The sequence below is a fragment of the Galeopterus variegatus genome, unplaced genomic scaffold, assembly GCF_000696425.1.
Source record: "Galeopterus variegatus unplaced genomic scaffold, G_variegatus-3.0.2 Scaffold4181, whole genome shotgun sequence".
NCBI classification, from domain to species: domain Eukaryota; kingdom Metazoa; phylum Chordata; class Mammalia; order Dermoptera; family Cynocephalidae; genus Galeopterus; species Galeopterus variegatus.
Genome location: NW_007730292.1, coordinates 148,167 through 162,989, shown reverse-complemented (window position 1 = coordinate 162,989; position 14,823 = coordinate 148,167). Strand labels below are relative to the sequence as shown.

At 41.0% G+C, this 14,823-nt stretch overlaps 2 protein-coding genes across 2 annotated transcripts in view; both read right to left on the bottom strand.

Annotated features, from left to right (window-relative positions):
- Nucleotides 1-12,368, bottom strand: part of LOC103602518 (transmembrane protein 225-like) — a 59,111-nt gene extending 46,743 nt beyond the window's left edge. Inside the window, exon 1 of the mRNA XM_008586932.1 lies at nt 12,331-12,368. The gene's annotated coding sequence lies outside the window, so the exon portion shown is untranslated. The remainder of the gene's footprint in view (nt 1-12,330) is intronic.
- Nucleotides 1,394-13,323, bottom strand: ZNF655 (zinc finger protein 655). Its single transcript, XM_008586941.1, has 5 exons — nt 13,192-13,323; nt 12,331-12,493; nt 3,682-3,786; nt 1,642-3,179; nt 1,394-1,611 (listed from the first exon to the last, which is right to left on the bottom strand). Exons 2-5 carry the CDS (start codon nt 12,464-12,466, stop codon nt 1,492-1,494), a joined length of 1,899 nt encoding a protein of 632 aa, XP_008585163.1. The 5' UTR covers nt 12,467-12,493; nt 13,192-13,323; the 3' UTR covers nt 1,394-1,491.
- Between the last annotated feature and the right edge of the window lie 1,500 nt (nt 13,324-14,823).

Sequence of the window (14,823 nt, the reverse complement as noted above, 5' to 3'; positions counted from 1 at the left end):
CCTCTTTGTTAAAAGGCTACATTCTTTTGAAGCTAATTTTTTCATTTATGTTCTTTATGTTTGCTCTATCAAAAGCAGACCTGAGCATTTTGCTGGACTTCAACAGAGGCACAGAAAAGAATTCAAAACTTATACATGCAGAACAGGCACTGAATAAATAGCTAGACCACCAGGGGTCTTGCTGGCCTCCTGATGTCCTTATTATCTCTTTTCAAGGGCTGTGGATGGAGATGAGGCAGCTAAAAACTTGGGCATCACTTGAAAATGTTAAGCTGCCTGCCACAAACTCAGCTTTTGTTCCAGAGGTCTGTGGAAAAGCAACCTTTGTATCAATACAAAGAAGAGTGTTTCACTCTTGTGAAGGTTTCAGGGAGAAAACCGAGCTGCAGCCAGGAAGGGGATGGCCCAAGTTCTCTCCAAAACTGACTCTTACACCTGCTCTACATAGTACTCTACTGAATCCTCAAATCCTTCAAACTTACAGATGGGCTGGATGTGGAAATTCAGTTCTTTTAAAAGAAGACGCTTCACTTTAGGAAGGAAAACACCAGACCAGCAACATCAAGTAGGGACAGCATACCTATTGGTGAAAAGCTTAAAACTAGGAAACCATCACTCAAAGGTGCTTAAGAGAATAGGGAAATCAACAGGAATTCAAGTGTGGCTTTAAAGGAAAGCGACGTAAAGAAAGCCTAAGAGTCTGTTTTGGAGAGCTCTTGGGCCAAGAACAGCAGAAAAAGCTAAATAAGCTACTTTTCAGAAGTTATGTTTTAACACTGGTTCATTAATGGTATTTTAGGAAAGCTGTGAAAAATAAGAACCAATTTCAGGAAAAATAAAAATCTTCATAGGCCATATTAAAATAAAAATAGCTTAAATGAATTCTATAAATAAAATATACACAACTACATAGAAGTTATATTAAATAAAAGAATGCCATGAGAAAATGGCACTACATTTACCAAGTCACCCCTCAGACTAGATTCTTCTGCAATGAAAAAGACTGGAAGTATATATTAACAATTTCATACACAAATAATTTTCTCTCCAATACTTTGATGTTTGGTAAAGCCTGAAATATGCTGGCAAATTTTTCCATTTGCATTATATCAGATTCTCATCTGATATGGATATTCTGATTGTGACAAAGACTTAACTCCTACTGGAAGATTCGTCACATTTCTTACACTCCAATGACTTCTTGGGTATAGACTTTTTGATGTTGACTGAGTGCTGAATTATGATTGAATCTCCTCACACACGTACACCTTTATTTTACATTCAAGACTTTTGCATGGCATGAATTTGATACTGAACAAGGTAGTTTCTTTGACTGATGGCTTTTTCACATTCACTTCAGCCATGGAATTTTATTCCAATATGAATTCTCCAATTGCGACTAAGGTATGAAAATAGCATGAAGAATTTACCACATCCAGTACATTCAAAGATTTTCTCACTGGTATGACTTTTCAGAAGTTAATTAAGAGTTTAACACTGACTAATTGCTTCCCTGCATCTGTCACATTCAGAGGGTTTCTCTCTGGTGTGAATTCTCTGATGCTGAGTAAGGGTTGAGCTATGACTGAAGGCTTTACCATATTTAGTACATACATGATTTCTCCCTGGTGTGAACTCTCAGATGTTGAATGAGGCTTGAACTTGACTAAATGTCTTCCCACGTTCATTACATTCATAAGGTTTCTCTTTGGTATGAATTCTTTGATGCTGAACAAGGTGTGCTCTCTGACCGAAGTTCTTTTCCCATGCGTCACAACCAAAGACTTTTTCTCTAGTGAGGATTTCTTGTTGCTGCAGGATATCTGAGCTATGACTGAAACTTGGCTCATAATCATTACATTCATATGATTTCTCTTTCCTATGCACTGCTCTCTGACCGAAGTTCTTTTCCCATGCGTCACAACCAAAGACTTTTTCTCTAGTGAGGACTTCTTGTTGCTGCAGGATATCTGAGCTATGACTGAAACTTGGCTCATAATCATTACATTCATATGATTTCTCTTTCCTATGCACTTTATGATGCTGAATAAGGCATGAGGTTTGACTGAAAGCTTTTCCACATTCATTACATTCATGTGGTTTCTCTCCTGTGTAAACTCTTTGATGCTGAATAAGATGTGAATTCAATCTGAAGTCTTTTCCACACTCATTACATGTACAAGGCTTTTCTCTGAGGTGAATTCCTTGATGTTTAATATGGGCCAACCCACATTCATTGTACTCACAGGATTTCTCTTCATGGTGGACTCTCTGAGGTTCAAGTGAGTATGAAGTATGACAAAAGTCACTGCCACATACAGTACACTTACAGGGCATTTCTCTGTGAATTCTCTGATGTTGAGTAAGGTGTACACTGCGACTGAAGACTCTTTCACAGTTGCTACATTTATAAGATTTAGCTCTGGTATGAATTTTCTTATGCTGAATTATGTCTGAGCTCTGACTACAGCATTTATCAGATGCTTCACAGGATTTATCAGATGCTTCACATTTATAGGGTTTTTCTCTAGTGTGTATTCTCTTATGTCGACTAAGACTTGAGCTCTGACTGAAAGATTTTTCACATTCTTTACATTTGTAGGGTTTCTCTCTAGTATGGATTCTCTGATGTCTAGTAAGGGCTGAGCTCTGATGGAAGATTTTCCCACATGTATCACATTTATAGGATTTCTCAGCAGTAGGAATGCTCTCCCATTTACTAAGGTGGGAGAGATCCATTAAGCTTTCCTTATACTCACCACTCTGAAAATTCTGTGTTAGATTTATGTGTTCATGTTTACCAGCAGCTGAATTCTGGTTGAAGCTCATGTCGTACTTATCATTGTCATCAATATTCTGTATTCTAAGAACTCTCTGATCTGTATCAAGGGTAGAGTCCAGACTGAAGCTTTTTTCAGGTTCATTACATTCATTGTTTTCACTGGTGAGGGCTTTCTTGCTGATTGTTATTTGCCTAAACTCTCTCTCCAGGAAGAGAAATTTCCTTAGGATTTCCTGAAGCCTTTCTAATCTGTCCTCAGTCTTATACACTTCTCTAGTCTCAGGAACTTGGGCAATATCCTGTTTGAGTCTTCCTACTCTCATTTTGTATGAATGTACTTCTTCCGAAATTTTCTGCTTAGGAATCAACAGCTTGTTCTCTTCTCTGGTCTCTCCATCTGATACAATACATAAATAGAAAATGCAAATGTAATCTGTACCCTGTGCTTAGAAAACGAAAACTCAGGAGAAAACTACAGAATGTAGTTTGTACGAGAGGATAACAGAAGTTTATTTACTCTGAAAAACAGGCACAAAATCTCAAAAGCAGAAGTAAGGGCATGAATAGGAAAAGTGAAGAAGGATCCAAATGGTACAGGGTGTGGTAGAAACAGGGGGCATGTTCAGCACAGTAAGAAGATAACCAGTTAAGATATTTCAAAGGAAATAGTTGAAAACAATTTTAGATAAGCAACTTGAATATGGACCTAGTACAACTTATGCTTAAAGGGCTAAATAAATGGAAAGGGTCAACCTAAACTGAAAGGAAAAGGAAGGAGTTCTCCATTCTGGGACATAAACAGAGCTCTCCATTTTGAGTGCCAAAGCAGCTACAACTTGACCCAGCAATTGGACTTTTCTTCCCTATTAACTTCATCTGATTGATTCTGCTTTACTCACCTGAGTAGTCATCTCTTAAGACTTCTCTATTCTTAGTTTCCAGATCAAAGACCTGTAGATCTTGTTCCAGCTGGGAGATCCCATCAGGCTTGGAAATTGGAAATCCTGCTCACAGAGAAGGAAATGGGATGTGGCGATTTATCCCCAGATGGTACACCAGCCACTTTTTAAGTAATGGTTAATAAAGAGAGATGGTAAGTTCTGAGAAGACATTCATTAGAAAGGCTTGCAGAGTGAGGATGGCAAATATCCTCTAAAACAAGCTCCGATTTGTGCTCTAGGAAGAGGCGTGTGAAGGAGCAAGTGGATGATTTGGGAACAGAAGTATTCACTTAAACATTTTCAGGGCTGGCCAATTAGCTCAGTTGGTTAGAGCATGATGCTTGTAACACCAAGGTCCAGGTTTTGATCCCTGTACTGACCAACCGGCAAAAAAGAAAAAAAAAATCTTATTCAGACAAGGGAATTTGTGCACAGGTGTGCACTTGTCTTCACAGAAGTTATCATTATCACTCTCCATCTGTTGCCTAAAGATCAATCTTTGGGTTAGACTTGGTCTACAAATATCAAGATGGAGGTCATCAAAATATAATTTTGCTGCTGGACAAAGGTAAAACCCAAGCATCTGTAGCAACAGAATCAGTGAAGACTGAATAAATATTCCAAGGACCAATCTCAAGAAACAATTAGTTTCAGTGCACATGAGGAAACAAAGAATAATATGACACATTCTTATTCATTAGGAGTTTACACTGTTGCTTTTTCAACAAACATATATGCAGTGCCTCCTATACACAACGTATGCAGAGGATAAAGAGCCCAAGCAAAAGGTCCATCCCCTCAAGGACCCCACACTAAGACAGCTATACACAACTAACTACAATATGATATAGTGAAGTAAAAGTGATATAAATGTGCATCTTCACATAAAATGGCCTTGCTATGGCTTGAATAATGGATTGCTAGGATCTAAATTTCTTTTAAAGCAAAAGCAACAGGCAGGACAGAACTTTAATACTGTCTCAAAAGGCAGTTTTTATATGTGTTCAGCCCAGAAAGCTTCTAGTAGTACACATACAAGGTCCAGCTCAAACAACTCATCTCCAAAAAGCTTTCTTTCCATTTACGGAATGTTTACAAAATGTATTGGTTCGCCTTATCTTGACATGTCACCTATAATGGTGTTTACAGATTTTTTAAAAACTGGTTTCAGGTATTATCATCCCCAATAGATTTATAAACTCTTTGATAACAGGGGCTACATATCTTATTCTTTTGATTCATTTACTTAGTTATTTATTAAGTGCCAACTTTGTACCCAAGTGTTAGTGTATTAACAGCTACCAAATTTTATAAAAAGGGCATGTTGGACCTGGAAAAGATGATGAACCAATAGCTACTCCTTGGGGTCCCATGTGAGAGTCTATAAGCACAGAGATCAAAACAGATATAAGAAAGGCATTTACTGTGTTTCTGAATTCCTGCTGGGCATTAATAAGAGTCCATTCTCTTTTTGGACACATTTAATTAAGGTCCTCTATGTCAAATAACATAGTTTTGCAAGTTTCAATAATAAAGTTAAGTGTGACAAGAAGGAGGAAGTATTGTGTACAGAATTCTGACAACATTATTTGCAACTTTTAACTTTGAGATATTTATGAAAGTGTTTCTCGGTGTTAGATATTTGAGACAAATTTTGGTTATTCACTCCATACTACACTTAAAATACAGATGCACAACAAGAAAGATTGTCTTCATGCGGGATGAGAGGTTTAATCTTAGACCTGTATTTAATGTAATATAGGAAGTTATAAAAGAAAATTCCTAGCAGGCAGAGATACAAGACTGAAGTTCAGAAGAGAGAACAAGGTTCAAGATATAGACTTAAAGTCACGTCTATCACCAATATCATCAAAATATTAATGTTTACTAAGCACTTAGTATATGCAAAGTACCATGCCAAGAGCTTTATAAGCTTTCACTCACTTAATACCATAAGTTTATGAGGTAGGAAATATTATTGTACCCATTTTACAAATGGGAATACTAAGATTCAGAGAGGTTAAGTAACTTACCCAAGGTCACAATAACTGGTGGAGCTAAGATTCAAACTCAGTCTTATTTCAGAACCTTCCTTTTAAGCAATCTACCAGTAAAACATGATTATGAATGAAATCTATCCCTTCCTCCAAAATACATACAGAAAGGAAAGAACAGAAGATCAGTGTACTGACAATGGAGTAAAAGGTAAAAATAAAAACAACATAGAGGGCCGGCCCGGTGGGGCACTGCTACAGTGCGCCGCATGGGAGCACGGCGGCGCTCCTGCCAAGGGTTCGGATCCCGCATACAGACCGGCCGCTCACTGGCTGAGCGAGGTGCGGGAGCAACACCGAGGGTTGCGATCCCGTTGCTGGTCCCGGTCCGGTACGGGCGCAACACTGAGGGTTGCGATCCGTTGCCGGTCAGTAAAAAAGACAAAAAGGAAAAAAAAAAAACATAGAAAAAGTGATTAGAATAATACATGGAGAGCCAGGATCCTAAGGATATGGAATCATAAAAGTTTTAATTAAAAGGGATCTAAGAGATATCTAGTGTCAAAGAAATGCAGATCTCTTTAAAGTCAAATTGCAAACCCCTAGCCAATAGTCCGAGCAATATTCAATTTGAGGAAATTCCACTCTAAAGAAATAATTTGAACACTTTCCTGAAGTGTTTGATTAAAAAATCTGGTCTATAACTCATATCACTTCTTGTTCTTTCCAAAATACTGAAGTACTCTAACTAGCATGAGCCAGGTACTTACATAATCTAATTTAATCCTCGGCACAACCCAGAAAGGTAGACATAGATGAAGAAAATATGTGCAGATAATTTGCTCAACATATCACAGTTAGTGAGTAGAACCCGAGTTTGATTCCATAGTCTAAGTTCTTTCCAATCTATCATACTGCCTGTCACAGAAAGCATTAATAATAGCAGGTTTTCTTGCCACTGATCTGAATACATTCTTCCTAAATTTAACTCAAAACTCTGTGGATTCAAAATATGCACTTGCTTTAAATTTTTATTTAAAATTTATTTTTTGTTAAAACCTTTTGATTTTTTAATTTAAATCTTGAGTTTTTTCAATTAGATTTATTTTAACCTGGTCTTGAAAAATAACATTTAAAATTTACCTTATTATCTTATTATTTGGTTTCTTGCTTTTATCAGAGTTGTGCTACAACTTTAGCCATCTGGAAGTTTTATGCTTCTCTTCCTGATGCTTAATACACAAATAAAATCTCTCCTTAGCAATATCATTCTTTTGTAGATACCTGTTGTACTGGAATTTATCCCTAGACAGTTTTACTTCTTGTATGCAAGTCCTTTCTCATCTCAAACTATACAAACTGACCTGTCCAATGTATCATAGCCATTTTGAATTCTTCATGTCATCAGAGGTCAGACAACTCACTAAAAATACAAAAACTTCATACATGATTGGACTAACAACTATACAAACTGACCTGTCCAATGTATCATAGCCATTTTGAATTCTTCATGTCATCAGAGCTCAGACAACTCACTAAAAATACAAAAACTTCATACATGATTGGACTAACTGTCCTAAGGGCACAAAACAGTGAAAAAGGGCATGGGCTTCAGACAGATCTGGGTACCAAGTCTGTCACTGACGCTACAAAGATCACAACTTCTCTGACCCTCAGTTTCCTCAGATATAAAATACTAATAATAACATCTATTCACAGAGTTATGGTAAGAATTAATGAGATACATACAGTACCTACTAACATACTGGCTGTGTAGTAAATGGTAAATAGCTGTGTCAGTAGAAAACATTTTGTGCAAAATCACTGCTGTCTTCCATGACATCAAGTTCAAAAAGCAAGGGGTATGTGCCAAGCATGAATTTTAATAAGCATGTTTCTAACACCATTATCTAATAGAGCACCTGCCACACTGACCCATGTGAAATGCAAACCAGCCCCCTTTTCTGGGTCTTAATCTCTGGCACTAAGTTACAGGTAACTTCCCTTTGGGTACAACCCTCAAGCCATTTACTCATTCATTACCAATAGAATATGCTTCTTTTTCAATTTGGTAATGAAAATTACTTATTACCTACTTTTGAAATCAGCTATTTATACTCCAAAGGAAAGAAGTTCTGATGTCTGTGACAAATACAATCCAGATCTACTGCCATGGGGGAAAGATGTGAATTGGGAAATGGGGCTGCTATAAGTCAGGAACTGAATTATAAAGTCCTTATTTTACAACCCCAAACAGTAAGTTCAATTAATAAATGCATAAACTCAAATTTTAGGTGGAGATTGCTGAACCTCACGTATATGAAAATGACTTCCCAACAACTACAAAAATAATTGCTAAGGAGACGCTACTGACATGATCACAAAAGCAAGTTGAGTAGGAAGGTTTCTTGTATGTGTATGTCTGGTATGTGTGAGCGGACACATGTGTCCTGTGTGGGTGCAGAGATGACAGAGGAAATGGGATAAAGTTCAGTCTAACAGCATGCTATGCTATTAGACTGCAATAAACTACTACAAAGTTTCTTTACTCCAGAAAGTAGACAGGTTAACTGTTGGAAATTCTGTAATTATTAGGTAAAATGAACAGCAGTTTACAATTATATATATATATAATTTTACAGTTTACAAAGTTATTAAATATACATTCATTTTGATGCCCTGACATGAAGAAATTTAAGTTTTTTGCCCTCCCATTTCCCCTCCATCAAGGACAGAGCTAAGGAACATTTGATCGGGAAAGGTAATAAAAATGCATCAACCTGTATAGCGCCACAAAGAATAAAGGGGAGTAAGGGAGGACTCTGAAGAGTGCCACAGGGACTTCAAGGAAGAAGAAAACTAGAATGTTAAAAGTGAGGAAAACCCAGGGGTCACAGGAGAGTTAGGCAATGTAAGGGGAAGGTCATGTTCACTACAGAAAAGAAGGGGCACACAGCATATGTTCTACATTCTAAAATAATATGAAAAGAACATAACTGAAGAGCTGGAGTTGAACTTTGTGGTTTCTCAGAACATAAGTAGATGACAACTAACAGTGGTTTCTGAATGAACTGGATTCAAAATGTATCTGGTTGCAACAGAGGGCTTCCTTTGGCCCCTTATATTACAAATTTAACAAAGGTCGTTTCAGGAGCTGCAATTTACACAGTGGTGGTATCCTGGGGAGCAAATATCACATTAACCAAGCTTAATATCTTACAATCGTGGAAAAGGAGTTTCCGAGCAGGGATGAGCAATATCGATGGGAAGCCGATACTTGGGCCATCTCTTGGAGATTCCTGCTGTAAGGACTGCAAGTGTTTCTCCAGAGAAAGCACTTGCCTGGGTATGACTCAGGGCCGGGCAGGAATTCACACTATGAATCCGGGTGGTGGGAAGACGGAGAAGTTTGCCTACAAAGATCAAAGAGCCAGGAATGGAAAACACACTAAAAACCTTCCCAGTGGGCAGCCTGCTTCCCCACAGATTAGAAGACCTCTTGAATCCTGAGTGTAGCCAGGGAGACAAAGCAATGCCTTGGATGCCACCAGCAGAGGCAAAGCGAAAAAATTAATATTTTTTTTTAAAAGACAGAGAAAAGAATAGTGTGGTTACATACACACATACACACACAAAAAAGAAGAGTACAGAAACACATACAGGCAAAAAAAAGAGAGAGAAAGAACAATGCTCACATCAAGGAAGCTGCACACGACTCCCACTGATGCATCTCCACAGCACCATGGGTTCCCTAATCCCAGCTGCCTACTGTACCACTCAAAAAGACAAAGGAGAGACACAGTTTAAGAATTTACCCCACCTTAGTATTCGGTAAATGATAGAGACTTCTGCTGCCCTGGGTACAGATACTTGGGATTCCCATCTGGGTGATGGAAATGGACTCAAAGTGAGTCATGCCTTTAAATGAAGTCTCTCAAATTCTGCCTGCTTGGAGATGAATTTGGGATCTTAAGAAGTGAGGGACTACTGAACAAGAAGGATTTTAGCCTGTCTTTAAAAAAAAATTTCTTCTTCCTTAAAAAAATGGGAAACCCTCAGATACAGGGGCACTGAGATTCCACAGAGGAAAGTGTCTACTTGGGGGTTGGGAGGCCACCCTAGAGTCTCTCATAAAAAAGGGAAAAGATAGGGAAGGTGAAAACTTAGGCAAAGCACAAGCAAGTTTCCCTTTACTGACAAGGAACAGATGCCCCACAAAAGCAGGAAACAAACTGGGAATAAGGAGCAGAGTGTCTCCTCTTGACATCCCCAACCTTAATTACCCCTCCCAGAGGAGATCACCTTAAAGATAAAGGATTGGGAGGTTCAAAGACCTGGAATCTGAGCCACACTCTACTGACCTCAGAGATCGCACACCTACACAGAAACAAGGAAGTAAAGAAATCCAAATAGATAAACTGAATAATAAGGAAGAAGGTCCTTACCCAGTGAGACCACGTTCCCATAATTCTCTAACATCACTTCTCTGTAGAGGTCCCTCTGAACAGGGTCCAGGCATCCCCATTCCTCTCGAGTAAGGTGCACAGCCACATCCTCGAATGTCACAAACTCCTGAAATAATACATTCTGGCTGCTCTGGGGAATGAGGCCTCTATGGCACCATGGCCAGAGAATAAAGATGACAGACAGTATCCAGTGTATATTTATGTTGGGGAGGTGGGAGAACAGATTAAAACCTAGGGAATAAAAAAAATCCCATAACCCTTAAACAACTGATAAGTGCCCATCACAGTACCATGGACAACAAAGGAACCGTATTTGCTTGTGGTGTTGGGGAGATGGAAAGGTGGTTTGTGTGAAGTCCAGGTCTCGAAAAGGACCAGTTCCCACTCTGGGGTCTGCTATTGAAAAAAATTCCAGGCAAGGTTTACAGATGGGATGAGGGAGAGGCCACATTCAATCAGCACCAATATTCCTTGAGGAAAAGCACAGGTTCCTCAGCTCACCTGGTACCTGGCAGTCAGGAGCGCAGCTGCCTGGTCTCCTGGGCTTCCCTCATGGGGAAGAGCAGGCACCTGGGGAACAGGTGGAGCTGAGGGAGGAGAAAGGAGCCAAGAGTGAGAGCAGCCCTACCCCGCGGCTCCCTTTCAGAAGAGGCCTCTCCAGCCCAAAGGGTGTCAGTGGGACCCTCCTTCACATCAATATTCTAGTAAAACCAATGAACATTTATCCAGTATTGGGTGTGTCTACTCTGCTCCTTCTCAGTACTTGCATATCTTACTTAGGCATGTTTAGACCTGTGACTCAGGATTTTATTATATCTCATATTCCACTTTATCCTCATGACATGACACTCCTCTCAGAGAAGAGTAAGTACTATACCTGTTTTGCAGATGGGCAAAGCAAAGCATAAAGACTTGCAGTGACTTGTCCAGGGCCAGGGTTACTTATTAGCCTTCTGACACTTTCCCAGACACTGTTCTGCAAATTTCCTTAAGCCTTTCTTTTGTGAATGGGCCTGTGTCTGCAACCACTGTACAAAGCCCCAAAGAATAAGGAATGGTCATCTGTTTCCTCAGTCCTTTCCACTCTAACAATGCCCCGCAGTGCTGTACACACTGTTGCACTTGATCTGTGCTGTTCACACACACACAAGTTATTTCAGGCACTGGAGGTGGCCACAAGCAATTTAAGACACAGTTCTTACAAAACACAGAAAGAAGGGCCGGCCCGGTGGCGCACTGGAGAGTGCGCCGCCTGGGAGCGCAGCAGCGCTCCCACCGAGGGTTCGGATCCCATGTGGAGACCGGTTCCCGCTCACTGGTTGAGCGCGGTGCGGGCGCAGCACCGAGGGTTGCAATCCCGTTGCTGGTCCCCGGTGCGGGTGCGACACCGAGGGTTGCAATCCCATTACCGGTCAGTAAAAAAGACAAAAAGGAAAAATAAATAAATAAATTTTTAAAAATAAATAAATAAAAACACAGAAAGAAGGTAGGGTTGCGATCCCATTACCGGTCAGTAAAAAAGACAAAAAGGAAAAATAAATAAATAAATTTTTAAAAATAAATAAATAAAAACACAGAAAGAAGGAGAAAGAAAAACTTACCTATACAATTTGTATAAATGTGATAGTATAGTCAATATGTGATATGTATACATTCACACGAGCATTGTGCTCAATGAAGAAATTAAATGGTTGTTTTCCTGACCAAAATAAGATTAGTCACAATCACTGCAGTTGCAACAAAGTGGCAGGTCGCAAAGCACACAAAGTCAAAGTGAAACTAAGTGAAGGCAACAGGAGGAAGGAAAGGCCCTGACTTTAAAAGGAAGTGACAGCCAGGCAAGGATTGTGAGATGTGGCAAAAGCAGCATATCTTAGAAATTATTCTGGATGTGGTAACTGGGATGAAGTGAAGTTTCTCTGAAGGAAAAACAGCCAGAGCAGAGTGAATAGAAAGATGAACTGTCCTTCCTAGAAGGGCCCAGACCAGGAATGAACTGAGTCACATCTGTCTCTCCTTTCTAGTCCCCCTTCTAGGGGCCATCTTCTTATTTAAGTTCCTGGCCTCTTTCATACCAGGCCCAGGAGCATCCTCAGAAGTCCCTCTACACTCCAATTCTCCTGGATATAAAGCTGTCTCTGCCTTACCCCCAGTGAGTCCCTGTTCCATGTCGGTGTCCTGCACGAGCTGAAGCTCTCGGGAGTGACCCTCAGAGTGGGTCTCCAAAGACTGAAACTGGACCCTTGGTGATCCTGCTGCTTCCTGAGCCGGTATTTCCTCCATCACTGTTCTGGAGGACAATGACCATCACTGTGGGGTGAAATTAGGAGAAATTATTGTAATGACTTAAAATATCCCATCAGGACTTTACAAAGTATCTTACACAATGTCGATCCACAATAAAAATTAGTTGATAGTGACTACCCAAAATAAACAGAAAAATGGATATTATTCAGTTTCAAACACTTAAGAACCAAATCATATGATCCAAGTATGCAGGTTGATTTGAACTCTACTAATTCAGAATTTGTGACATTAAAAGATAATCAACACAGTACAATTTAATAATGTAAAGCTTTCTGTAGAAAGTTTAAAACATTTAAAATTGACAACCTTCTTTCGAGACTCAAGTTTGTATCCAGAGAAATATGCTAGTTATAATTACTCTATTTTTTTTTAAAAGCAGGCCCCTTTGAACTATTAAGTGGGCTGGACTAATAACACTCCACTTTTGGGGTTAGACGCTTCCCTAGGTCAGACTGGAGGGCAGGCCTTTTCCCTCAACCCTAAGAGTGATGCAGTGAAGAGCTGCGATTCAAACAGTTTTGCCTGGTGTCCTTCAAACCCAAGGACGTGAGAGGGTTCCATCCTCCTTCCACAACCCTTAGTAACAGCCCTGGCCCGGCTCCTAGCACAGTCCTCAGAAGGCCTCGCCCAGCGCTGCCCTCCTCCCAGTTCCCTTTTAGGCGAAGGCAGGGTCTCAAAAGGGACAGAAGAGCCACACAGACCCAGCTCACACTAGGGCACAGTCATCGGGTCCTGACCGCGGGGTCCTCAGTCCGCGGGGCAACGGGGCGACCCCAGACTGAAGAGAAACAGGAGCTCGCACGCGGACCTCCGCACGTCCCTGGTCACTGGAACCGCAGTCCGCCCGGGTCGGGCGCCTCCTCCTCCGCCCGCGGGGGGGGAGGGGGGGCGGAACAAGGAGCTGCCCCACCGCCACCCCAGAACGGCTTCCGGGGAACTCACCCGAGCAGAGGGGCGGGTCTGGCTGCCGTCCAGTCGCGGACACACTTGCTCTCGAAACCCTGCAGCCTTTCCGGGGCCTCTCTAGACTGCCCGGAGGCCGGTGCTTCTCGGTGGCACTTCCGGCGGCGGAGGGAGAGCCCCGGATGAGAGTCCCGGATGAAGGCCCTGGGGCAGCACTTCGCAGTCATGAAGGTTAGCTTTCTAAGGTTTTCCACGTCTTCTGGTCCCACCGCCCTCCCTGCTAACCCGCTGGGCGCTTTTAGCCATTATACCAGTAATGACCGCGACAGACGCTGACAAGGCGTCAGGTAATCCTTGAGACTCTCCGCAGGGAGGTGGCCAAATGGGTGCACGTCGGGGCGAGGACGAATGACCGACCTGATAGTCCAACTTTCGAGAGTTAGCCGATCGGGAACTAGTACAAGGGTGCCTACGCAGAACGTAAAATAACACCAATATAAGGAGAGGATTGTAGGTGCTTCGGTGACATGAGGACCACAAAGTCGTGGGATCGAAATCTAAGGTTCTTGGGGAAAGCGGGGTGAGGGTGTGGGACGTGGGGATCAAGCAAGTTGCAATGGAAGAGGGAGGCTGAGAACTGAGACTGGAAGACAGCTGCATTCTTGGTGGAAAAACTAAACTGTAATCTGGAAAGGACTTTAGCTGTTACTCCTTTAAGCAAATCAAATGCTGTCAAGTCAAATACTATCCTTTAATGTTATTTGACATTTCAAATTAAATACAAGAAAAATCTCAAGTGGACATTCTATGTGCTTTTTCAAGCTACATCAGCTTCTCGGAGATTCTGATTTGCCTTCCCTCTCTTTTCTCCTTGAGTATCATCGATCTAACCCAACTTCTTACTATGACATAGTCCCTCTAGTCTACAGTATCCCTGTCACAATGGAGTCAGGATCAGAGATAGAAAATGCACTGCTTGGTCCGTTGCTTGCTGGACAACTCCAATTAGAAACTTTTTCTTGTGTTAAACAGAAATGTACCCCTTGGTAATGTCTTTTGTTCCTATCGACAGGAACCTAGGACAGCAGATGACACATTACTACCTCCTTTTCATAACAGCTCTTCTGGTATTCTGGGATAAGTTTGGAGTTCTTTCCTGAGCTGCCATTTCCCCACTTCAAATCTCACAGGTTGTAACTGTTACCAGAGTGGTAGGAAACTATTTCTGCAACAGGTGAGCAAACCATGGCAGTGATGCACATTGTGCCCAAGTTTTAGCTGACAGGCAGTCTGCTGCAGTGAGAAGACCACAGGAGGCACCCATTTAACAGTCCACTTGCCACTAATAGTCATAAACCCTAACAGTGGTAAGAAACAGTAGCTACTATTTTGCTTTGGAGCAAAATTTTTTTTTTTTTTTTTTTTTTTTT

Excerpts from the sequence above, each read along its gene's own strand:
- ZNF655 (XM_008586941.1), bottom strand. The coding sequence starts at position 12,466 with ATGGAGGAAATACCGGCTCAGGAAGCAGCAGGATCACCAAGGGTCCAG. Across the intron at positions 3,180-3,681 it reads CTTAAGAGATGACTACTCAG|ATGGAGAGACCAGAGAAGAG; the intron begins GTGAGTAAAGCA and ends GTATTGTATCAG. Across the intron at positions 1,612-1,641 it reads TTCAAGCCTCATTCAACATC|TGTACTAAATATGGTAAAGC; the intron begins TGAGAGTTCACA and ends AGAAATCATGTA.